At 34.1% G+C, this 24,874-nt stretch overlaps 5 protein-coding genes and 1 non-coding gene across 7 annotated transcripts; 3 read left to right on the top strand and 3 right to left on the bottom strand.

Moving 5' to 3' along the window:
• Positions 1-763: 763 nt before the first annotated feature.
• Positions 764-3,584, bottom strand: LOC108333343 (uncharacterized). Its single transcript, XM_017568758.2, has 5 exons — positions 3,192-3,584; positions 2,926-3,102; positions 2,578-2,830; positions 1,619-1,735; positions 764-1,290 (listed from the first exon to the last, which is right to left on the bottom strand). Exons 1-5 carry the CDS (start codon positions 3,294-3,296, stop codon positions 1,178-1,180), a joined length of 765 nt encoding a protein of 254 aa, XP_017424247.1. The 5' UTR covers positions 3,297-3,584; the 3' UTR covers positions 764-1,177.
• Positions 3,585-5,332: 1,748 nt separating this feature from the next.
• LOC108333435 (uncharacterized) lies at positions 5,333-7,155 on the top strand. Its single transcript, XM_017568874.2, has one exon. It carries the CDS (start codon positions 5,333-5,335, stop codon positions 6,782-6,784), a length of 1,452 nt encoding a protein of 483 aa, XP_017424363.2. The 3' UTR covers positions 6,785-7,155.
• Positions 7,156-8,027: 872 nt separating this feature from the next.
• On the bottom strand, positions 8,028-10,116 carry LOC108333302 (uncharacterized). Of its 2 annotated transcripts, none has more exons than XM_017568707.2 (4): positions 9,926-10,116; positions 9,730-9,835; positions 8,301-8,397; positions 8,028-8,193 (listed from the first exon to the last, which is right to left on the bottom strand). In XM_017568707.2, the coding sequence occupies exons 1-3, from the start codon at positions 10,035-10,037 to the stop codon at positions 8,319-8,321; spliced, it is 297 nt and encodes a 98-aa protein (XP_017424196.1). In that variant the 5' UTR covers positions 10,038-10,116; the 3' UTR covers positions 8,028-8,193; positions 8,301-8,318. The 2 variants fall into 2 exon arrangements, with proteins under 2 accessions (XP_017424196.1, XP_017424198.1); XM_017568709.2 differs by having other exon boundaries at positions 8,279-8,397.
• A 530-nt stretch (positions 10,117-10,646) lies between these two features.
• Positions 10,647-10,720, bottom strand: TRNAV-CAC (transfer RNA valine (anticodon CAC)). The gene has a single exon. It is a non-coding gene; the product is annotated as a tRNA-Val (tRNA).
• Positions 10,721-10,741: 21 nt separating this feature from the next.
• Positions 10,742-15,921, top strand: LOC108333054 (uncharacterized). Its single transcript, XM_017568380.2, has 15 exons — positions 10,742-10,874; positions 11,004-11,091; positions 11,213-11,253; positions 11,403-11,492; positions 11,599-11,652; positions 11,868-11,945; positions 12,041-12,109; positions 12,195-12,356; positions 12,442-12,568; positions 12,972-13,009; positions 13,467-13,556; positions 13,669-13,773; positions 14,980-15,129; positions 15,368-15,477; positions 15,590-15,921. Exons 1-15 carry the CDS (start codon positions 10,839-10,841, stop codon positions 15,663-15,665), a joined length of 1,314 nt encoding a protein of 437 aa, XP_017423869.1. The 5' UTR covers positions 10,742-10,838; the 3' UTR covers positions 15,666-15,921.
• Positions 15,922-17,828: 1,907 nt separating this feature from the next.
• Positions 17,829-23,871, top strand: LOC108332382 (transcription initiation factor IIA large subunit). Its single transcript, XM_052871039.1, has 11 exons — positions 17,829-18,112; positions 18,396-18,584; positions 18,695-18,844; positions 20,199-20,250; positions 20,324-20,382; positions 20,589-20,714; positions 22,048-22,191; positions 22,901-22,964; positions 23,071-23,240; positions 23,360-23,443; positions 23,530-23,871. The coding sequence occupies exons 1-11, from the start codon at positions 17,993-17,995 to the stop codon at positions 23,551-23,553; spliced, it is 1,182 nt and encodes a 393-aa protein (XP_052726999.1). The 5' UTR covers positions 17,829-17,992; the 3' UTR covers positions 23,554-23,871.
• Positions 23,872-24,874: the final 1,003 nt, after the last annotated feature.

Raw genomic sequence — 24,874 nt, forward strand, 5'->3', positions numbered from 1 at the left:
AAACAAATAAAAAATAGGTGTGATAATATAAAATGACATGAAAACAGTTGATTGAAAAGAGAGGGTAACAGTGACATTGCAAATAGATTCTGAGTATTACAAATATTTGAGGCATTGATGCATAGAAGATGTTTGACAAAATGAATGATAAGGAATCACACACCTCACAAACCCATTTGCGCATCCAACGGTAACTGTTTCAGTTTCCATTATGCAGACCCACCACACTGCATTATGCATTCTATTACCATTTATTAGAAAGATTTGACCTTTGGGTGTTCCAGGAAGATAATAAAAACTCAGGGTAACTTAACTTTGTTCATTATTAAACTGTAAAAGCTTTGATTTTTTAACCATAAGATATTTTATGGATTAACCCTTTAACCGGAATATTTGTTTTCGTCGTTATCCTCTTCCCGCGTTGATCAGTCAAAAAGATAAACAAAGAAGGAAGTGAAAAGAAGTTTTGTCGTTTTGGGTTGACGTGTTTTGCAAATTCTGGAATCTAGAATTCAGATTGGTTCCTGACTAAGAAAGTGGGTGCTGACTGGAGCTATGAGCATGTATCATCATCACTTTTATTTAAAAATCATTAAAATAGAAATCTATTTTCTTATATTTTTAAACAGCAAACAAACCTGATTGTTTTCTTAACTGGGTATGGTTGAAAAAATTAAATTTTCTGTTTCAGGTTTATTTAACTCAGTTTAGAGAATCTAGATTACGCATAAGGAGAAAGAAAGAAGGGAGAAGCAAAATGAACTGTTACAAAGGATTTTAAAAGACATCCTCTGTTCTGATATAGATTTAATATTCCAGAGTCTAGCTTCCTATGCATACAAAGAGACTGAGCTAGATTTTATTTATACTTTTACATATTTATTTATACCCTGGACAAGCAAAATACAAAACAAGACATTATTAAATCAGTATATTCATCCCTGTTCCTCGTACTCTGCTGGGTGCAAGATTCTTCCCTCTCTGCATATTCATCAGATCAGATCTGTTGTTTGGGAATTCTTTTTCTGCTTTATTCTTCTTCATACCTATCTTTGTTTGTTTCAGTTTCACCAAAACTGCCAAAACATTATTTTTATTTATTATTGTTAATATTATTCTATATGTATGTGTAGAAAGAGGAGTAGTAGGAAATTAATTCCACGCGCTTCTGCAATCCTCAATATGCCCACTCTTGTGGCAGAATCGTTTCATTCTGGATACTTGTTGCTGCTTTCTGTGACTGATGATTCTGAAGTGAATACATGCCATCCCTGTCACTCACTACAACATCTGCAAATTTTAATAAAACAATACAAAATAAGATTCACCCAAACAAATCACAAATATAAGTATTATATTCATAGTTTATAACAAAAGAAAATCAATAACTGGGACAGAGTGCAACTTGCTGGCTGTGAGAATGTACTTTTGGAGACTGCTCTTGCTTCAAAATTCAAAATTATACCACTCATTCTGTCCCTTCCCATGAATGGGAATTTATTAATCAGTTCGCCACCATTATTATTTCGTGTTGGATAACATTTTGTATATACTTTATTTCACTCCATAAAATAAAATAATGTAAGATACAAATAGAAGGTTGTTGAAAGTTGAGTACCATGAAGAGGATGAAAGGCACCAGCTTTGGGCCCAGACGTGGCAGCCATTTGGTCGAAGTGGAGTTGCAGAGCCTGGACAACTCTGGCAGGTATAAGAACTGTGGAACAACCTTTGCCTGACACATTGCACATAATATAAATCATTTTCAACGTACGACGTGCAACCAATTCATCTTGCTTCATCACATTAAAGTTTATCACGCATTTGTCAACGTTAAGAAATCAGAATCCCTGAATTCGGTCACCAACTCTCTTAACTGTTTCTTTTTAAGTAAAAATAAAATTGAAAAACTCAACATAAATTTAGTGAAAGCCCAAGATAGTGTCTTAAAATAATAAAATTTAAAACACTGTTAGCTTTTAACAAAGATAATTATTATGTGTGTTTGTTGTCTCTTTTTCACATTCCTAACCACTAGTGCCATCAAATCACTGGAAAGAAATGTGAGGGCATTTGAAAAGGGTGTGTTATATTTTCATGGTTTTGACAAGAGGAAAAAATCACGGATCCAGAAGGATGGAGCAGGTGCAGCATGTGATGATGGATGATCACAGAAGATTCGTATTAAAATTCAAACACCATAAAAAAGAATAATGGTCAACATCAGCTAAGGTTCACAAGCAAAGTGGGAGGTTGGAGACTAAACTAAAGGTACTTTTTTTATTCAATATTATTGGTGGGGGACGAGACCAGACAGCGGATTCATAGAACTTTGGAACAGAGGAAGAGGAAAAGGAAAAAAAAAAACATATTGTAGCAGCGAAATGATACAAGGCAAGACGTGACATACAAAAAAAAAAAACAGTACTAAAGCAACTTACAACAAGTGGCATGGTTCTTTCGATTTCAGAATTTCACTGACCAACAGCTTAAACAGCAAGGAAACAAACATGACAGCAAGAAAAGCAGTGCGAAAAATTATTAAGTCGACAGGACGAAAACTATGCAAGTTTTTACCTTGCTTGTTAGTAGATTCGGACGGGGTAGGGGCTCCTGCACGCGGCAAGAAAACGCCGGTCCCACCCCTAGAACCGGGCCCGTCAAGAAACAAGGCCCGCATGCCAGCACCGTGTTGTGGGCCGGGCCGCGGCGGGCGGGCCCTCCGTACGTTTCCTTTCTTGGGCTCGTATGTCTGTCCTAGGTTTTTCCGATGCGGAGCGGGTGTCTGTTTGGGGGACACGGCCACCTGGTCTTGCTTCACCCCTGACAGCTGTTAACACAAAAAAAACACAACAAAAAACTCAATTAATTACTTAAACAGTTTGAATTAAAGCTAATAGTATTCATTAGTCTGGTCTTACTTACTTCAATGGCTCGAATCTGTTCCTGAACGAGAGATTGATGAGAATAGAGTCCAATATTGAAGCTTTGAAGCTTCCCAAACATGTCGTAGCCGCTCTTCCATGAACGCTCTTCAGGGGCGGCAGAGGGTGATGGTTCCTGAGAGCAACCTTCTGCACTTTCATGTATGGAGTCTCGTGACTTGACCCAAGAAGAAAAAGAAAAAGTTACTGTTATTATTGTTGTTGTTGGTATCAATCAAACGGAAGTGTGGTTAAATAGAATAGTACCGAATGGAGAGTGTCGTCGTCGGAAAGCAAGAAGCAAGCCATGCGGTGAGTTAACTCGGCGACGAAATCGTGGTGGTTGTCGTCGGGGAGAGAGTGAAGAGGCATGGTGGGGTTTGGAAGATGAAGAAGAAGAAGACGAAGAAGAATGAGAGATAGAGAAGAAGAGAAAGGGATTTAAATGAAAGCAGAAGAAAAGAAAAAAAGTTGATGATGAATGGGAGAAGAAGAGAGGGTGGGCCCAGTGCTTGCGATGGGAGGGTTTTTATGCGCAGAGTTCGGTTAAGTAGTTGGACCATACACTGTCATTTACCTATTTCTACAACTCAACTGCCATTTGTTGGACTCAGTATAAGTTCCTCCCAAAACATTCTAACTGCTCTAACACTCTTCAATCTCTCTCATCAAAACCATCAATTTCTTCATATGTCTGGTTTCATTACATAATGTTTAAATAATATTACTAATCTTAACAATAAAATTAATAAAGTGATTACTACACTTAATTTATACATTAAAATCTTAACATTAATGGCTGCAGACGAATTTTCCTAGCAGTTGTGAATATCCAAAACGTGATTCTGGTGCTTCATTATCAGCTAACAAGTTTGGTTTTGTTTTGTTTTGTGTGCTAATTGATGTGGAAGCTAAACTACTGTGTGTTCCTTCTGTTACTATTCTGTACTGATCAAATCACACATGCAAGCTATTAATGAGCTCAAATAATGTCTGTGTATTTCTATTAGTTAGCTACTAAATTTGGTGTTCCCTGCGAAAGTCAAAAAGCCAATCAATGATTGATGTTGACCGAATTAAGAACAGACTTTGAATCAATGATGAGGGAGGGATAAAGGGTATTTTGCAAAAACAATTCCATACAGAAAATTTCCTGCTGAGACTGGTTGTATTGAATGTTGTTAAACAAAAAGAAGAAGAAAAACTTTGTTTTGAAGTTATTTAGTGATATTTGTTCCTGTCACAGTCTGAACAGCTAACGATGAAAATCTTAAGATTACATATGAGATTGACATCATCGTGGCACAGTTGCATACTTTCTGGTGTGGAAAATAACAGATGATGTAAGAATTAATATATGGGAGGGTAGCAGAAATGGTATGATCAGAGTAGGTAAATATAGAGTGTAAAATGGGTTAGTTTGGAGGATGATAACATTAGAATAGGGCAGAGAGCATGAGTCACACCTACTACTCCAGTTATTGATAAGTTGAGCTGACCAGACTCAGGTCTATTTATGCACTTGGAAATGTTCCTCACGCTTTTTCATTAGTCCAATTATACACTCTACTCATGAATCACATACTGATGTGATCATATAACATACGCAGACCACAAATATATCATAAATAAAAGATTATTTTAAATAAAGCCAATTAAAAAAGTTTATTAAGTCAAAAAAATGATAAAAAAAAAGTAGCTACTCTCTAATTTTAGGTAATTCAAGAGTTAGTAAGAATGACGTTTAAGTTAGTACAAAGAATGGTCGAGTGTGTTCAATAGTAAACACTTTGATGCAAAATAAATAAATAAATAGAATGTTCCACCTTTCTTAACTAATATTATCTTACGAATCTAAATAAGAATTTGAATAAAAATAAGAGAAAGAAAAATTTTAAAGTTTCACGTGTATGCATATGAATATATGAAAGAAAGTTGTGTAACTTGAGATTGACACATGGAACCTTAATTTATTTGAGATATGAATAAAATTTCATCACCTTGTATTGTATCTTCCCATGTTCCATTTCTCATGGCATATACATGAATTGCGCTAAGATAAAAAAAATGTGTCAAAGCCATTGATAACGTCACACATTAATAAGTGTTTATAATATATAATTAAGCTATTATTATTATTATTTTGGTATAAAAATAAAAATTAAAACTGGTTTGTTGGAGCTACTTTTTCATAAAGCAACAGTGCTGTTGAAGCAAGCTTAATGATATTCATGACTTGCTAAAGTATTAGAAGTCCATAACCTCATTGTGCTGAGGCCTAGGCAGCATGTGATAGGTTTCTTGGTTTCTACTTTCTTGTCCCCTATGCTCGTGCTTTAAAGTAATCATGCTAATCTTGTCTCTTTCTCATCTAATACTAAACGTTCCTTTCCTGAAATCAAATGTCCATGGCAAAGGATCGAAGTTCTATATTCAGTTTTCAATATTTCTGTTACGTTGTGGTAATCCTTTCCATATGCTCTATAATCTTATCTCTGTCTTGGAGCCACTGTTGCAGCCAGTGTCATTCACCATACCAAGCACTTGTACAAAAGCAAAACCTACCAATCAACCTCCTTTCATATCCCTTTGCATGGAACCATCTTGTGTTCTCCTCAGAGCCACCTTCAAAGCTTCTTAAGATTGCACTTTTTGTCAGGAAATGGCCACACAAGTCTCGTGCAGGTGGGCTTGAACGCCACGCCCTCACACTCCATCTTGGTCTTGCTAAAAGAGGCCATGATCTTCACGTATTCACCACTTACACAGACTCTTCTTCGACCAACTATTCCTTCAACAACTTACACTTTCACTTCTCCAAACCATCACCTGCTGGTTACCTCGACCAAGCTTCGGTTTGGAAGCAGTTTCAAGCAGAAAACTCATCTGGTAAACCATTTGACGTTGTTCACACGGAGAGTGTTGGACTTAGGCACACAAGATCTCGATATGTTAGTAATTTGGCCGTCACTTGGCATGGGATTGCATACGAGACATTTCATTCTGATATCATTCAAGAACTCCTTAGAACACCCCAGGAACCTCAGACAAAGGCTTTGACTGAAAGACCTGTAAAGGTCGTTGAAGAGGTCAAGTTCTTCCCAAATTATGCTCATCACGTTGCCACCAGTGATCATGCAGGTGATATCCTAAAGAGGGTCTATATGATTCCGGAAGAAAGGGTCCATATTATTCTAAATGGCGTGGACGAACAGGTTTTCAGATCAGATGTTTCAAAGGGAAATGAATTCAAGAAGAGGTACGGAATTCCGGGTACAAAGTCATTAGTGATAGGACTGGCTGGGAGGTTAGTCAAGGACAAGGGGCACCCTTTGATGTTTGAAGCTTTGAAGCAGATAATTGCAGAAAACAGCAGTTTCCAAGAGAGTAGCATGGTTGTGGTTGCAGGAGATGGTCCTTGGGGTGCAAGATACGGAGATCTTGGGGCAAATATGTTGGTTCTGGGACCCTTGGAACAAGCTGAATTGGCATGTTTCTATAATGCTATTGACATTTTTGTAAACCCCACTTTAAGAGCACAAGGTTTGGATCACACTTTGCTAGAAGCCATGCTAAGTGGGAAGCCAGTGATGGCTACTAGGCTTGCAAGCATTGCAGGGTCTGTAGTTGTAGGCAATGAAATGGGTTACACATTTTCACCAACGGTGAGTGATCTGAAGAGGGCTATATATGAGTTATGGATTAGTGGAAGAGATGTTCTGAACAAGAAAGGTCAGGTTGCGATGCAAAGAGGTTTGCAACTGTTCACTGCAACAAAGATGGTGGCCGCTTATGAGAGACTCTTTCTTTGCATATCAGGTTCAATGCATGAGAACCATTTCTGTGAATACCAACCATGAGGTTAGTAAATTAGTATCAGAATATTGGAGAGAAAAAAACAAAAGGAGAAGCTTGTTGCTACTGACGAGTGTTTTTGTGAAGTCAAACATATTAATCATTAACTACTAAGCTACCACCGTCCTCGCACATGCTTACATGATATCTTAATTCTTAAGGCAGTTTCATAGTTAAGCCTAGGCGACAAGCTTTTCCTTAGGTCACAAGCAACTACAACAACGAAAGTCTACTACCTTTCGTAATGCTGATCCTTGCACGGTACCCTATCTAAGCACATTACCACAGCTTTTGAAACACCACGCTATCATGCATCGAAAATCTTATGCAATCTATTCACCCTCATTTCTGTTTTAAGAACTTCAAATTATATGAGCCGTGCAAAAATTAAATTTTTTATAAATTCTGATTGATGAGTGTGATCGGAATGTACTTTATACTATTAGTACTTATTAATATGTATTTTTTAAGTTCTGAAAAATCGACAATTTATTCTAGGTCCCAACCCAAGACGCTCAGAGAATTGACCGGGTTCCTGGTTCATTTGTTTAGATTTTGATTAAATGATTTTAGCAGATCGTAAAAAAATGAGTCTTTGAGAATAATGTTTTAAAAAGTAATAAATATATTTCCTGGTAATTTTAGTAAGTGATTAACTGATTACAAAATATCAGTAATAAAATCTCATTTATTTCAAAATTAATTCTCATCGATGCAATTTTGATTTTTTTACGATAAAAGAACCAAGTTACTGCTTGAAAAAGAAATGTCCATTGCAATTGAGGTTTTGTTTTCAGTCAAAGAGACTGTCGCTATCATATAAAGCTGACCTTCTTTCTGTCGTACTAAAGAAATCCAAGTGGCTGGTGAATGACGCTTAACTTATGGGTGTCAGCAGGAGGCATTGGATAAATATTAGCTAACAGAGCAAAGTAGAGGGAAATAAAAACATGGAATGAAGGAAAATGTCATTTTTTTTTACTTGAAATTGGTACAGGAAAAAAGGAAATTAGAAAATAGTGAAATTGTTTTTAATTTTACCATTTAAAACTTAAGGAAAAAAATTAAAAATAAGACAACATTTTATAGTTCTAAATAAAGGAAATAGAATTTTTATTTTCTACCCACAGTCCCGTTAAACTCTGTTTTTTCAACTCTCTCATATCCATTTCACGTTCAACAATGTCTACAAACAATGTCTACACTGTTGTAATTGTAATGGACTTTAAAACAGCATTTTGATGTTAGTAAATTTTTAACAAGTTCATTTATACAGCAACATCAACAGACGGCATCTTAGAGCCACTCGTACATCAGAGTGATGAAATTACATATGTACTTAGTTCCATAAAAGACAGTTCCAAATGGCAATTATAATACGTTCTTTGAAATCCTAACCAAGTAATAATTCCATCTGCATGAACAAAAACAGCAAAAATCAACATGACAAAAAATACTACTATTATTTGTTAGACTCCAGGAGAATAATATAGGCTTACGATGAGGACGAAGAACTATCACCTTGGGGAAGTAAAATGCTTATGTATGGAGGTAATTGGCAGCCATCATTAGCTCTAGAGTTAACTCAGGTTCAATGGGAAATTCCGTTTCCTTCCCACTAGAAAGAGCAACATCTCAAGTCAATAATACAGCTATTTTCATAGACATTAGCACGAGATAAAATGAGAGATTTCGGATCAAAGTTTCCCAAAGTAATATAATACTTGCAAAACAAAAACTATCAATCATACTCATCCGATCACAGCAATCTACTGATATTTTACTAAATGAGTGGACAACCACTTAAATTGGTAAAACTATGTAATAATATTTTAAAATTGCACAGTAATTTCAAAATTATAAATAATGCATGACTATTTTAAAATATAGAAAAGCGACAATATACTAGTTCAACGATCAATGACATTGTTTCACCCTTGGATAAACTATAATTAATTTGCATCTTTAGTCTCCCACAAAGTGTGAATTTTGGTTCTTCAATTATTTTTCACTCAAGTGTAGTCCAACTTGTAGTTGTTATAATCAATTCGTTCCACTATTTCTTCTTTTCATAAAACACTCAAAAAAGGTACACAATACGGAGGTCATCCTCCCCCGGAGCCTTCTTTGAAGTAAATATTTAAACCATTTATAAAAAAATTGGATGTGAGTGAATATGCAGCTATACTACACACAAAATGGGAACTCAGAATTGAGCAAAGATTGATATGCATGATGGAAGAAGGTAACATAATAAAAGAATTTTGTACACTGTAAAGCTTATAATCCAGGATTACTTCATAGAATCAAATAATTCAACTAACTATAGTCACCTTCCTCACAGTTCTGAATGATCCAAACTTTTGTGCTGACACAAAACTACCTCATAATGATATGCACAAATCAAAATTGAACGGAATGTGTATTGTTTATGCACAGACTAACTAGCAAAATGGTTATTAAACATGCTAAATACTAGATCTTTATGTCACAATTTACACGATTTCATCAAGGCGCTGTCATTACGCTGCACTTCAGTACTCAGGAAAATTCTTTTTCTCTGAGAACCAAAAACTAAAAAAAATGATCCGCAAAGTCAAACACTATGGATCTATTTTGTAGCTAATTGGCAGTAAGTAGAACTCGGCAGACCCATTACCCACTCCGTTGTTGGGAGGAAATTCAATAACATCACTATTGCATGTCAAGGTAATAGGTTGCTCCCAATACAACCTACCATGAATTGTGAATAACTGAAAATACACTTAAGGCTTTGATACACCAAAATTCATATTCATTACACACTTAAATGACTGGTAAAAAACGAAAGAAACATCATATTAAATGACTAGTAAAAAACGAAAGAAAAATCATATTAAATGACTAGTAAAAAACGAAAGAAACATCGTATTCGGCAATGTTGCAACAGCGAAGAGAGAAAAAGGAAAACCTGGCAAATTGTAGATGCCAATAAAAGTACTGGCAAATCTTCTCCAGAATGGTGGTACTAATCTCGGGAAAGGTAACTTCGCCGTGCTGCCTCTCAGAGAAACTCCCTGTGAAAGAAACGATCATTATGTGTATAATGAAATTTGGAACCCTAATTGCGGTGAAAAGGGGCAATTTAATAAAACATAATATCAAACCTGGAGAAGTAAGCATGTTATGTATGGTCTGTGAAACCATTGCAGCTTCTTTGTCGACCACAAATTCAAAACCCTCCGCGCTGATCAGTTTTACTGTGTCTTCCTTCTTCATCTTCTGATTCTCGCCTCCTTCACCTTGCGTTTAACCACAATCGATTATGGCCGGAACGTCAGAGTTCGCATTTTCAAACTCAAGTTTTATGGGAGGAAGGGCTTTGATCCCGGCCTTTTTGGACGGGCCTGATTTTTGGACTTTAATTACTGACTAAAGCCCAACTATGTAGTTTACTTCAAATACAAAAATCTGAAAATATTTTTGTCCTTGAAAATAACTTTTGAAAACAAAATAATATTATGAAATGTAAAGATGGGGTTTCAAAAAGTACTCAGTTAAACATTTTTCTAGTTTTTAACATGTTAGAATGTATTTTATTTTTTATAAAATACTGTTTTTTTAGGTTCCAAAAGTATTTTTTAAACACGTCGTACTTTTTTACTTTCTAAGAAGTATTTTCTATAACAAGAAACGAAAAAAAAAGAGTAAATCTGAATTTTTTAAAATAAACGAATTAAAAAAATAACTAATTGCTAATTGTATAATATAATAATAATAGTCTAAATATATTTTATGTTTGAATTAGTTGAATGATATTAATTTATTAAAACAAATTTCTTAATTTTGACATGAATAAAATACAATTGAAAAATAAAACTTTCATTCTGTCTGAGCCCGGGTTCGAACCGGGGACCTCTAGTGTGTGAGACTAGCGTGATAACCAACTACACCACCCAGACACAATTGATGATTAAATAACATAAACTTTAATTGTAACAGAAAAAAGTAAAATTATAAAACTACTCGCGTCTCGGCGAAGAGGCAGACGAACATTCCGTCCCCATTCCATCGGTAACAATGGAGGCGCGTCATGCATCTCTTGGTCGACGAACGGTACATTCCTAGCAACCTATCTCCATTTCTCCACTTCTCTTTTCGTTTTTTTTTTCTATATTCGATCGTTGTTCATTTATCATCGTGGTTATTGTTGTTGTTGAATCGGATAATTAATCGCATCCACAGTTGGAGGAAATTCGCCAAAAGAGAGCGGCAGAGAGATTGAGCAAAACCTCTTCGGGAGCAGATCTAACCAAGGTTCCCAGCACCTCCGGTCAGAATTTTCCTCCAATATTATGAATCTCTTGTACATATATATTTTTGTTCTATTATTACTCCATTTCTATGTGCGTTTTTCTTTTTTGCAATTCGAATCTAATTTTACTTTCCTTCAGAGCTTGCGAACAAGGCCGAGAGCGGTAATAGGCTCTCTGAGGTAAAATCTTTGTTGCATTATTAATCATGTCGTTCATTATATTGTCTATGGATCAACGATTAATCTCCATCTATACGAATTAATTTTTTAGGGACGCAAGTTTTCTGAATTTCAACTGCATTGATTTTGCGCGTATTCTCTTTTCACAGACAGATTTTAGTGCTTTATTGTCTCAACTGAAAGGTCTGCAAAACAAGAACACCGAGTTGGAGGAAGAAAACAGGAAAATAACTTTGAAGGTGAAGATTCAATCTGAATGCACACGTGCTGTTTATTTCTTTATTTGTAAGTCTATTCAAGAAAAAGAACAGCATAGGCTGATTGTATTTTTGTCTATTATCGCAGCTTCAGACGATGGAAACTGATAATGGTGCAATGCGCAAGCAGTTGAATGATCTGGTAATCTAAAAGGACGTGATGATGAATTCTTTTTTAGTTTGAGTTACAATTTTGTTAATGAAGAAGAATATATTGCCTCTCGAACGCATGAACCCCGAGTTAGCAAGAACATAGTTTAGAGCTAATTACTACAGAACTTCATGGATGAGGATTGGTATTGGAATAGTTTTAAAATTTATGTACCCTAGTTTTAAATCTCACTCGGATTCATGCAGGAGCAAAACACAGTGCCATCTCTACGTAAGGCTCTGAAAGATGTTGCAATGGAAAAAGATGCCGCAGTTGTTGCACGGGTAACTATATTCAAACCTTTATTCATTCCTTCTGGACTGCTTCACCTTGTTTTTAATCTTCCACAATTCCGATTAAACTTTACATATTAGTGCAGGAGGACCTTTCAGCACAGCTTCGTACCCTGAAAAAACGTCTTAAGGAAGCTGAAGATGAGCAATATCGTGTATGCGACTTGATTTTACAAAAAACATTTTGATGAAGAACCGTTTTTTTTCTTACTTAGAATGTTATTGACTATATTGGTCTAGGCTGAGGAAGATGCAGCAGCATTAAGAGCAGAATTGAACTTAATTCAGCAGCAATCAATGACTAATACAGTTAGCACAATTCCATCATTTGGTAATCCACCAGATCATTTTCAAATTCAAAGATTACAAAAGGAGCTAGATGATTTAAAACTGGAACTGCAGGTGGTGTTATGATTATGTCATTGGCATTTTCGAATGTTTTCTTTAATTTCTTTTCCTTTAGTCTGATGGTGATTAAAATTTATAGCGAGAATCACTGTTGAGGCACCAGGAGCAGGAACAATTAGCAAAAGAGCAGGCCCGCAGTGCCTCATTGATGTCTCAAAATGAGGAGTTGGAAGAGAAACTTAAGTCAATACCTATAGTGGCTCCAGGTTCTGCCAATGAAAACTTTTGCATAATTTATATTAACTTTGTATTGGCTGAATGAAACTTAGCATGCCAACAATCCATTATATAATCAGTTTCACTTCTTTGATGTTTTATGGCTTCCTAGTATCCTAATTCTTAATGGCGTATGCATGAATTCAAGCTCTTCAAAATTGCAGATGGTGGAAGCATTTTTCTTTTAACTATTTGTTGATTATTACTAGCATCTGCCCATCTATTTATGCCACAAACTCTTCATCGTACTTTTGAGTGGCTATTTTTGTAGCAATGATGTTTATGGACTCTGTTCAACTTCAATACCAGTTCACATACATTTAACCTGATACGTCATCTTGTTGAATTGGTGTACTTTAACATGGCATTGACCTTGATATGTATATTTTGCAGAAGTCTCAGATCCAGCTGCTCCCAAAGCATTTTCTTTGGTGAGAAAAACTTCTTTATTATTTATTCAGTGAATTTTCAATTTTTCTATCTGTTAGCTTATCAAATTATTGGCAATAAATTTAAGTTACTATTTCATTCAAACCATTGACCAGTTATTAGCAAAATTACTAGTATCTGTGTTGACTGTTGTCTAGTTAAAGTTATGCATGATTTATAATATGGAAAATAGGAGGTGAGTGATGAATAGGGAGCTTTGGACTTTTACTTGTATCTTCGTGGGGAGAGCAGAAATCAGTTCCATTTCTTCTAAGTATAAAAGTAATGGCCAAAATATGCTTGACATGGCTGTTTTGGCAGTTGATGATGAATGACCTAAACTGTTAACCCCAACCCCATTTTGCAAACCAATGTATTTGTTGTCTGATAATCATCCAGCCTTTTTACTGATGTCTAATTTGCTTTGGTTTAATTTTGTCTGAATTTAATAAATCTCAGGAAGACAAGCAGAAACTTGATATCCGGTTGCATGATATGGCTTTAGCTATTGAAAGACTGGAAAGTAGTAGGCAGAAACTTCTAATGGAGGTGAAGTCTCTTTATCTAAATTTTGATGTATACGTTCTCTTACTAAAAGAAAATCACCATTGCTTTGTAAATGGCATCTCATGGAGTGATTGATTTATCATCTTGACGGCAGATTGACTCACAATCTACAGAAATTGAGAGGCTTTTTGAGGAAAATTCCAACCTTTCAAATTCATACCAAGAGGCAATTCAAGCATCTATGAGATGGGAAAACCAGGTAACAATCAGCATCAGGGGTTTGAGCAAATATAATTTATGTTTGCTAATCTAGTTTGATCATGTAAGGTCTTGGGTGTACGACCATTATTTACAGGATTTTTTTTTCTAAAATTTTCAAAATCAGGAATCTGTAGATCTTTAGAGTTTTGACTAATGAAATTCGGTTAATAAATTTTGATGACGAATTTGTGCTCTGGTGGAGAAATTTGGTACAAAGGTTCTGTATTACTGAAATCTGTGTTAAATGTTTTGCTAGTTATTGATATGCTAGGGCTGAATAATTTTATTTGTTGTGCAAAATCTTGGTTTACTTGACAATATATACAAAACCTCCTTTTGCTTTTATATATATATATATATATGTTAGAAATCTGATATTGACTAATAATAAGATCAATTCACAATATATAAGTGAGTGCAAACCTCACCTTACAAGACGGATTTTGTAGGTTGAATTAGGCTTAAAGTCCATTTCTTAACATGATATCAAAGTCATCAAGTCTATTGTTCCACTTGTTATCGAGTTGTTATCGGAGTATCCATTAATATTCAGTTCCACGGATGAAATGTATATACCTCAACATGAGAGGACGCATTGGAAGTTCCACATGAACTAGTGATAAGGTCAATCCACTAATATAGGGTGCAAACTTTACCTTACAAGTCGGTTTGTGGGTTGATATAGACTTAAAATCTATTATATATATATATATATATATATATATATATATATATATATATATATAATTGTTATCTATGGGAAAGTAATTTCATTTTTATAGGATTGAATCTTTGTTTTAATTCCCTATAAATGTGACTTGACTTGGTTTTAATCCTAATAAATGCCAACAATTAATCTTTACAAAACTATTTATTTTAAAATGGTTCCCATCACTATTTATTGCTGTCATGACATTAGAATGTTTGCAAGTCTGACATGACTAGATGTATGATACATCACTTGTAAATTTTAATAGGATGAAAATCAGTAAAAGAATTGGAGGACTATTATCAATTAGTCATATTTAGAGAGATTAAAAAATGCTTAAATGAACATTGAGATTACATTCATCTATTGTTATATCTGAGTTGACTTTTGTTTTTTATTTAGAAGTTTTCATTATAATCTTATGAACAAACATGATAGTGTTCCAGACCAAGAAAGTGTTATCATCACCTGTATTGACCTATGATGATTCTTCAGGTGATGGAGTGTCTTAAGCAAAATGAAGAGCTTCGTGGGATTCTAGATAATTTGAGAAACGAACAGGCTAGGGGCTTGCCAGACTCTTCTAAAAACGGAGCACATGAGATTCCTTCCTTGGGATCAACAGAAGAGATGACATCTATGAAGGTTAGTTACACTGTGCGCATTACATATTTTGTCCCTCTTTGTTGTCAATTCATGTCATTGACTTGTTGGATCAAATCTTATTGGTCAAATGTTCGCTTGTAAAATAAGATGCATCCAATTTTTCTGATTTTTCTTGAGAACTTTCCAGGGGATTTGATTGAGGTCTGTATGTTCTCTACACTTTTTAAAATTGGTGTTCATGCCTTCAAAAATTTGCATTTTTTTGTTTGCTTGGCAGGGCCAACTTGTGAAGGAACAGAGGAGAGCAGAGGCACTCTCGGCAGAAGTCATGCAGCTTTCTGCTCAACTCGAACAATTCAAGCAAGCATATGACGGTCTTACACGATTGTAAGATTCTCTCTCTTTCTGTATTTTTCTGGTGATATCGAAAGCCACACATTCATTCATTCTAGCCTTTGATTTCTAACATTGTCCATTTATATGAAAAACTACACTGCAGCTATAGGCCAGTGCTGCGCAACATTGAAAGCAATCTCATAAAAATGAAGCAAGACACCTCTTTGGCTGTACAATGATGGCTATGAGCAGTTGCATGATGATATTTCGGTTGTGAATGTAAAGCCCTTGTTGGAAGACATGATTTTGCAATGTCCACAGAATTATTTTTTACCATTTGATATTTTTTACCATTTGTTTCAAGGCATTATGAATTTATGAGGATGGGTGTGGGATAGAGGGGATCAAACCCATCTCCTTGTAATAGAGAAGATTTATAGAGAAAGCCACATCCTTATATTATATTTTACCAATTTATCCCTGACTTTTAATTAATGATGTGTTTGCCATTATAATCTCATTTACATATTTGAATTGAAAAATATATTAAACACTTCAATTTATAAATTAAACTAGGATACACACAAAGTTTAACTATTTTTCATATTTAAAATTCTGGACATTTTTATATTTTTAATGGATTACTTTTCTTAAAATATTTCTATAAATGTCTTGTAACATTATGAATAAATAATAATAATAATAACCTTAATGATAATAATAATAATAATAATAATAATAATAATAATATTTATATAACATTTATTTTTAAAAGTAAAATAATAATTATTAAATTTTATTCATTAAATCATATTTTTAATCTATCGTATCTATTATATTATATATAAATCTTCATCCCAAATTCATTCAAATCACACTATTTTCTATTAATTCAAACAACATTACTATTCTCTCTTTGTTCCCTAAATAATCCAAACACTAACTTATAATAATTTATTTCTGGTAGATTGTAGTGATATTTGACACGAGTGTAAAGTTCACTTTGAAGAAAAATAAGGTAGAAAGTTTAGGGAAGAAAGGAAGAGAAAACGTGTCTGGTGATAAAGATATTATTTGATAGAGGATAATAACATACCCTCCTTAATCTAGTGATGAATAAGTTTTAAATCTTTAATAAAATGTCTGAATTTTCTTTTGAAAACAATTACTTTTTTAAGTGGATTACCTGTTAAATCATGAAAATTTGTATTGAAGTATTTAAAATGATTTCTAAGACCATGCATAAAGCAAGAATGAAAAAATATTTCTTTTTTTCTTTTCTCATATATTTTTTCCAAGAAGTCAAAACACCATCAAGTTCTATCTCAATATTTTTTTATTAATAAATATTTATATGGACACGAGATACTAAGATATCTCATTCCTTTTAAGCATGCTAAAGCTTCATTATTATCCAACAAAACACTACTCAAAATATTATATATCATATTTTATGTTGCAGTGCAATTCAGATTTTGAGTTATTCCATTTATCTATATTAGACTTTACATGTTTCTGTGGATCTTTCTAATAGTAACTCTTTCCTCATTTACATATCACTATTGCATTTTCCTTCATACATCTGTATATATCTAACTCAACCTGCATACAAATGTTAATATCCCTGCACATTTATGCACAATTCACCCATACTAAATGTTAAGATTTATGCACAATTTATCCATACTATATAAAAAGACTATACAAAAATTTTCAAACCAAAATTGTCCATATTAAAGAGGTAAGCATTACTGGTAAAGATGAGAGATAAGCATACAAGAGATAATATGTAATGAATTGGGAATTTTGGTAAATTGATACACTCTTCCTGCAAGGATAAGGTTGTTCTCTCTTCATGTTGATAGTCTGAATGTTCTTTAATTTTATTTTGAAGTTCAGATATTTAGACAGTTGAAAAAAAAACACAAATATTAGAAATTCATGTTGTGGACGCAATTGCTGGAAATCATGATTTTCTATCAAGAGTCACGTTACTCTCGTCCGCCTCCCAACTCAAAAAATCATAAAACTAATTTATGAATAGAGGTCCAACCTTCAATCATATTTGAATTTACGAAATTACAGCGAAAGAAGGTTTGAATTTTAAGAATAAAAAACTATGTATCAACAAATTAGAAATTTGATGATAGGAAAAGTTTGTTATGGTGAACCGCGTAAATCTCATCCATACAATTGAATTTTTTTTCATAATAAATTAATAATTAAATTTAATTTTTAATATTAACGGTGAGATTTACAACTTGACTATGTGCAGTTTGTCTTAAAAAAACAGCGGATGGGACCCAGTGTTGGAGCAACTGAAAGATAAAGAAGAAGCAGATATTGACACGTGTGGGCTGTGTTTTAAATCGGATGCAAACCTATTTATATTCCTCTCTTTATTCTTTCTGGTCCGTCACTTCTCACTCTTCACTCTCATCTCACCACAAACCCTAGCCTGTAATTTCCCATGATTCCTCTCCGTCTCTTCCACTGAACTTTTCTCAAATCTCTCGTAGAAAGACAATTATCGAATTAACTCAGGGGCTGTACTAAAGCGTTGGTGATGGCGGCTTCCACCAGCCAGGTCTACATCGATGTAATCGAGGATGTCATGGTCAAAGTCCGAGACGAGTTCGTCAATAACGGAGGTCCCGGCGAGGAAGTTCTCAGGGAACTTCAAGCTGTAATTAAATATCATTTCCACCTCTTCTGTTTTCATACTTTCAGGATTTTCTTTTTAATTCCTATATTCAGTAAATAAATTGGATTAGTGATGTTTATACATCTATTATAAAGGCCTATTGATGTAGCTTGGAAAAAAATTGTTCTGTCTCGGCTGGTTCGTGGATTTAGGGTTTGAATTGGATCGATTGCTTTCTTGATGTTATTTATTTAAGTATTTTATTATTATTATTAAAGTGTTAAATATGTTTGTCATTTTATTCTTTTGTTTGTAACTTGTTTAGATGTGGGAATCAAAGATGATGCAAGCTGGCGCTGTGCTGGGTCCCATAGAAAGGTCTACTGCGGCTAAGCCAACTCCCGGTGGTCCTATTACTCCTGTTCATGATCTTAATATGCCGTATGAGGGACCGTACGAGGGGACCGAGGAGTATGAGACTGAGACTCCTACTGCTGAAATGCTTTTTCCCCCTGTGAGTTTGATCCACATAGTAGTTATAAGTTCAATTAGTGATGTCTCTTTTCAATGTTCTTGAATGAGTTAAAATTATTGGGTTGTCTCTATGCACCTTTGAATGTGCAGACGCCATTGCAAACGCCAATTCAGACCCCTTTACCTGTGACTGGGGATAACTCAACTTATAACATTCCTACTGGACCAAGTGACTATCCCTCCTCTGGAAATGATAATGGAAATGCTGATGGGAAAGGAGGAAGACCTGCTCCATACATGGTAAAGCTCGTGGCCCCGTGCTATATCATATAAATACTTCAATTTATCATGTCAAATTACCTATTTTCATTTCTTTCATTGTTATCAATCTCAAACAGTGATAAGCATTTCCACTATTCTAAGACCGTGCTATATCATATAAATACTTCAAGTTATCATGTCAAATTACATATTTTCATTTCTTTCATTGTTATCAATCTCAAACAAGTGATAAGAATTTCCACTATTCTAAGATGCAAATTGAATAATTTATTCATAACATACACATTAATGCTAACGTATTTATAAAATTAATCAGAATTTATGGCATATTCATAATTAAATAAAAGGTCACATGTTTTAGCAATATGCAAGTAAGCAACAATTGAAGGCACGGAAACAAAAAGGTTTAAAAGACTTCAAATTTCAAATACAAGTCATCCTAAAAAACAAAAGTGATTGGTAATCAGAAAACAATGTCGAGTTAGATTAAAAATTAAACAGTGGATCTTAGAAAACTATAGACTGGGAGCATGGAAAATTGAATGAAAGACCTATCATTACAAACTTTCCGACAAAAAATAAATAAAGGATCCACAATTTTATGATACAAGGGTTGGCTGGAACATCAGTGTCCTTCCAATAAATACATTTAAAATAAAAACAAATATGAGTATCCTAATAATGTATAGATACAATCTTAAAATTTTGGCTTTAGAGTTTAACTCAACCCAATAAAAATGACTTGCAAGGTGAAGACTACCCAAGTTTAATAAGGACTTCATTAGCTATAGGTGGGAATAGGGTTCTGTTCCGCTTAAATAAAAATGGGGTGGAAATCTAATATTATCCCAGCAATATAGCTTCAAATGGCACCATTCTGTCACCAGGGGAATACTGGCATAGATGGTTGCGATTTCATCCCAAAGTAGCCATAATCTGCATTGCTACAACCACTGCAAAAAGACTAATCTGCAACAGGTTACACAGAAGTAGCTGGTGGCTGTGATGCAGTGTAGCACTACTATTGTGGTGCTATAGCTCACAATTGACTACTATGTGGGAACCAACATCAAAATAGGAATTTTTTAAATTCTTAAAGAAGGCGTGCAAACTTTCCCCTTTAGAAACACTGAAAATGATGCTGTTTTGGGGAAAAAAAAGGTATTCAAAATGATGCCCGCCTCTTTTGGACACAATTGTGGGCATTATTTAAAATGCAGTACTAATCAAACTTAGTAGTTGCTCTTCACTGCTATAACGTGCTACTTATAACCTTGTTTAAATTTCTTAAGTGACTAAACTATTCTGTTTAAATAATTTTCATGAGCTTTTTTAAGATGTACATTAATGTTGTCTTTATTAATTTCTACAGCAACCTACTTCTCCTTGGATGAACCCGAGGCCCTCACTTGATGTCAATGTTGGTGAGTGTCAATTAAATTCAGGTTAAAGTGTTTAGTCAAAAAGCTTTGCAATTAATGGTGTGTATTACTGTAGCTTATGTGGAAGGGCGGGATGAGGCAGACAGAGGAACTTCTAATCAACCTCTGACACAGGTAAGTGAGCCAGTTTGGTCTGATAGAATAATGTTTTCTCTGTTGTCAAAATTTGAAGAGACCTCATCATGGTCGACTTACTTTGTAAAGTCTGCACATTGCGTTACTGTTGTTGCAAAACACATTATAGGTATTTGTTTAGAATGTCAAGCCTGAACTTACTTCCTTCACGTTTAGATGTTGCTGATGCTTTAAAAAAAATCCAGGACTTCTTCACTATGTCATCAGGAAAGAGAAAACGCAATGATTTGACTTCTCAATATAATGCTGGTGGATATATACCTCAACAAGATGGAGCTGGGGATGCGACTCTTGGAGATTTTGAAATTGAGGTATTCTTGTTTTTGTATTGGTCAGCATCATATATATCAGATGTTTGTTTATTGTTTGTAAGTGGTACTGTAATGATGTTACTAGTTTAATTTCTTATGTGTATCATTTTTGTTTCAGTTGTAAATGACCCTGATATTTTACTGAATTGGAGCAAGGATATTCTAGTTTTGTAATTCTTTTGTTATTTTTGGCACATGTCATTCCAATCCCTTGAAAGTGTATTGTTCTGTTTGGTAGTAAATAATGCTCTTTCTCAAAAGTGGGTTACCAATTGGTCGGGACAACAATGAGGGATTAAGGAAGGAGGGGGAACCCTTGCAGTGTAGCTACCTACATTGCATCTGTCAATTTTGAAAAAATGTAGATTATGCAGAGATATTTTTTCATACACATTTGAGTATTGTGACAGTTTAGCATGAATACAAATGAATAATCATTCAACTGCATCAAAACTATGAAGGCCCACATCCCAGAACTTAGTAACACTCATTTTTTGTTGGTCAGCTGTATGAATGGTTTAATACAGGGCCAAGGCTTAAGAATAGCGTTCTTTTTTTGTTCTGTAAATTTCTACCTTAGGATTGATTTTCCATATTTTTCTGCTTGCTATTTATTTTGGGAACTCTTGTTATTTGTGTCTTCTTTTTGTCAATTTCCTGCTTGAATCCCTTTTTTTGTGCATTGGACTATTGTACAAGTAGGTAAGATCAGGCTAAATTAATTTTGTTTGCTAGGGTCTTCAATTGTAGTTATAATTTATAGTTGATTTTGTCTCTCTTTCTTGCTGTAAACCTATTCATGAGATAGTGTTTATCTTTGAAATTTTATATCTTATTTTCAGTCTTCTGCTGTAGTTTTTACAGCTTTTTGTGGCACTTTATTGTGAGGTCGATTATTCAGCTCTTCAAGAACATAGACTCTGATTTCCGTGTAGATGTACATATTCTAGGTTGAGTGAATTTAGTTACCACCAATTCACTCGGGAGCTGCTTGACAATGTTCTAGTGTTTACTAACTTCAGAAATCTGATAAAAATTTGTCTCAAATTTTTATTTTTCACAATTGTTTTACTGTCATCTCAACTTTCAGGATGAAAGTAATAATGGTTTGCTGTCGCAATGATCTGCAGTTTTGACATTTCCCTCATATAGCATAACTGAGAATTTTAAATTGCCAGCTTCTTGCCAATTCCACTCTTCTGAATATACATTTTTTTGTTGCTTTTTACAGTGTACGAGCGTGCATGTTATTTGTGTTAATTAATTCATTGACTTGCTTGGTTGATGGAAAAAGGATATTCAGTTACTAAATCCTTAGAGATCAATCTTCCAGGTAAATGGGGGGCACATCTCCATTAATGCACATCACACTATTTCGAAAGGGAAAATGCCAGCAGATTTGGAGAGGTTGACTTCTACAATTCCTCAACTTGATGGACCAATTCCATATGATGAGGATGTGCTTTCTCCTCCAAATGTGAGTAGTGTTATTTGTCCTGTCTCCTTCTGTCCCTTATATTTTTGGGAAAAACACATTCGACCACCCGCTTTTAGTTCTTGGTAGATAGACACTCGAGCTTTCTAATTTTGCAATTAATAACCACGTTCAAGGTCAGTGTTTCAATAGCCACTTTATTTATACTCAATGAGTTCTTATTCATAATTTGAGTTATTCTTTTGTTGCAAAACTATGAAAGAAAGGGAACCTTGGAGATGATTTCAGTAAGTTATGTGTAGTGAGAAAAATCAGAGTTTTGAGTACTCCCATTTATACGGTTGTCTGTTTATGAGCTACTTCTTTCCTTATTTAACATTGATAAAGCAGAATGAGTGAAGTTGTAATCCCGTATTACTTTAGAAGGGATTTAAGGGATTATTATTTTTTTAATTCTTAAAGTGGTTGCAATTTGAACAAGATGGATAGTGTAATATACCAACATGTGTATAATTCGGAACATGAATTATTTGCTTATTTAATAATGGGGATTGATTTGATTTGCCTAGCTGCCATACCCAAGCTTAATGATACGTTTGGTTCTTAAAAACTCTAATTGATTGGATGGACTGTAAAATACCACTTTTAAGTTACTAATTTTTTAGTCTTTTAAATTCCATTATGCTTCATTTGGCACTTCCTCCACCATGTCTTGTGTTTTATCATCTTGGTTTGTTTCATCCTGTGGCAGGTATACAACTATGGAGAAGTGTTCAGTGAAGACTACAACATTTCTAATACGCCAGCTCCTCCTGGTAATTCCATAATGTGAATGTATTAATTATATTTTGAAGATTTTTACTGCTTATATATTCTTTATCTGTTACTGTAGCTGATTATTTTTCCTTTATTAATTATTAGAAGTGCCAGCTAGCACCCCTGCTCTTGTGGCTCAGAATGAAGCGGGAAATGATTATGATGACGACGATGATGAACCTCCATTAAATGAAGAAGATGATGATGATTTGGATGACATAGAACAAGTAGATGATCAAAATACACATCATCTTGTTTTGGCACAGTTTGATAAGGTAACAACTTCCCTACACTCTGAACTAGAAATCAAGGGATTTTTTATATGATGCAGCTAGTGTGGTTCAGGGTTGGATGATTATTCTTTCTAATATGGTCTATCTTGCCAAACATTTAGGTGACTCGTACCAAGAGCAGGTGGAAATGCACATTAAAAGATGGTATCATGCACATAAATAATAAGGACATTCTCTTCAACAAGGTTTGTCACTGTTAAAGGAGAACAAGTAATGCTATTTTCTACTTTTCCAATTTAATTTATCATCAAACTGTCATATATCTCTGCAGGCGACAGGAGAGTTTGACTTCTGATTTTGTTGGAGATGGTGCTTTCTTGAACCATGATTCGGAAATGTCAAGAGTGTTTCATGATCTTTCTTTGATTATAATTAAGTGAAACATTCAGGAAGAGAAAAATCCTTTCACCCTTTCGAGACTGTTGTTTTCATGTTGGCCTCCTGTACATAGAGAATGAGCAATTTTTGGCCTTTACCTGATATTAGAGACTCGGGCATTTCCTTGAGCCCCCCATTTGTAGTATGTGGTTCCTCTAGTTCTGTACACTTGGGCGCTTTGGTTAATTTAAGAATCCTTTGTCTGATAATGATAGTTAATTTTGGATTGTGGTTCTCTCAGGCTTAGCTTTTGAACACTAAAATCGGGGCGTTAATGTTTAGGTCGCAGGACTCAAGTTCGGGATATTGACATGAAACTTTAGACGGTAGAATAAAGGAAAATCTAACATTGGTATATTAAGGTTTACAATATTGTTTTCTACAACGTTGTCATGTATATGCTCTTCTAGATCAAAGACCGACTTTAGTGTGTAAGTGGTTTTCTTGGTATAAGGATGTTGTGTGCTTGTGATACCTTCTGAAACTATATTTCTTTATTGGTTGATTCACAGATCTATTTCTTATTAAGAACTGCAATAATTTTTATTCATTTTCCAATAAGAATGTTACACAATGCCTTACTAGCTTTTTTCCTCGAATTTGTTATGCACATCAGAAGAATGTCTTAATCCTAATTGAAGTACAACTATTCTAGTAAAAAAATAATAACGTATATTTTTTATAGAAGTTATTTTGTTTATTTTTTTATTCATCGAAATAAGTATATAAAAGTTTTTCGATTTCTACTAATCTATTTCATTTCTTTATTTATTTCACTACACTTTCAAACAAACACAAGCAATAATAAATGATATCTATAAATGTATATGATTGTACCGTCATTTTTCTCGTAAGAAAATTAAAAGTAATCCTAGAAAATGCAATATGCCAACCATTTTAGTTCTACAGTCATTTGATAAGAAAAAACATTTGCAAAATTCTTCTTGTTTAAGTGAGTCCGTATGTTATCATAGAAATGGAGATAATCTTATTGTGTAGTGAATTAAAATGGTACCAACAAGAACCCTTTTTAGAATAATAAAAATACCATATAAAGTGCTCTCTCTGTCTCTGAAAAAACAAAACATATACAATAATAATAGAGTAATATAATTATATATAACAAAATAATAAAGATAAAAATATTAAAATAATAATATTATTATTATAACGTAATATTTAATTAAAATAAATTTATGACAATAAAAACAGTTTAGTTATTTTATAATTTTTTTTTT

The sequence above is a fragment of the Vigna angularis genome, chromosome 11 (genome assembly GCF_016808095.1).
Source record: "Vigna angularis cultivar LongXiaoDou No.4 chromosome 11, ASM1680809v1, whole genome shotgun sequence".
NCBI classification, from domain to species: Eukaryota; Viridiplantae; Streptophyta; class Magnoliopsida; order Fabales; family Fabaceae; genus Vigna; species Vigna angularis.

Coding starts and splice junctions, on each gene's coding strand:
- LOC108333302 (XM_017568707.2), bottom strand. CDS start 10,037: ATGAAGAAGGAAGACACAGTAAAACTGATCAGCGCGGAGGGTTTTGAA. Junction 9,836..9,925: donor TAACATGCTTACTTCTCCAG/GTTTGATATTAT, acceptor TTTCTTTCACAG/GGAGTTTCTCTGAGAGGCAG. Junction 8,398..9,729: donor TGGCATCTACAATTTGCCAG/GTTTTCCTTTTT, acceptor TGCTCTTTCTAG/TGGGAAGGAAACGGAATTTC.
- LOC108333435 (XM_017568874.2), top strand. CDS start 5,333: ATGGCAAAGGATCGAAGTTCTATATTCAGTTTTCAATATTTCTGTTAC.
- LOC108333343 (XM_017568758.2), bottom strand. CDS start 3,296: ATGCCTCTTCACTCTCTCCCCGACGACAACCACCACGATTTCGTCGCC. Junction 1,736..2,577: donor CGAATCTACTAACAAGCAAG/GTAAAAACTTGC, acceptor GCAATGTGTCAG/GCAAAGGTTGTTCCACAGTT. Junction 1,291..1,618: donor TGCCTTTCATCCTCTTCATG/GTACTCAACTTT, acceptor TAAAATTTGCAG/ATGTTGTAGTGAGTGACAGG.
- LOC108333054 (XM_017568380.2), top strand. CDS start 10,839: ATGGAGGCGCGTCATGCATCTCTTGGTCGACGAACG. Junction 11,653..11,867: donor GCAAGCAGTTGAATGATCTG/GTAATCTAAAAG, acceptor GGATTCATGCAG/GAGCAAAACACAGTGCCATC. Junction 12,110..12,194: donor CTGAAGATGAGCAATATCGT/GTATGCGACTTG, acceptor ATATTGGTCTAG/GCTGAGGAAGATGCAGCAGC.
- LOC108332382 (XM_052871039.1), top strand. CDS start 17,993: ATGGCGGCTTCCACCAGCCAGGTCTACATCGATGTAATCGAGGATGTC. Junction 18,113..18,395: donor TTCTCAGGGAACTTCAAGCT/GTAATTAAATAT, acceptor TAACTTGTTTAG/ATGTGGGAATCAAAGATGAT. Junction 20,251..20,323: donor CTCACTTGATGTCAATGTTG/GTGAGTGTCAAT, acceptor GTATTACTGTAG/CTTATGTGGAAGGGCGGGAT.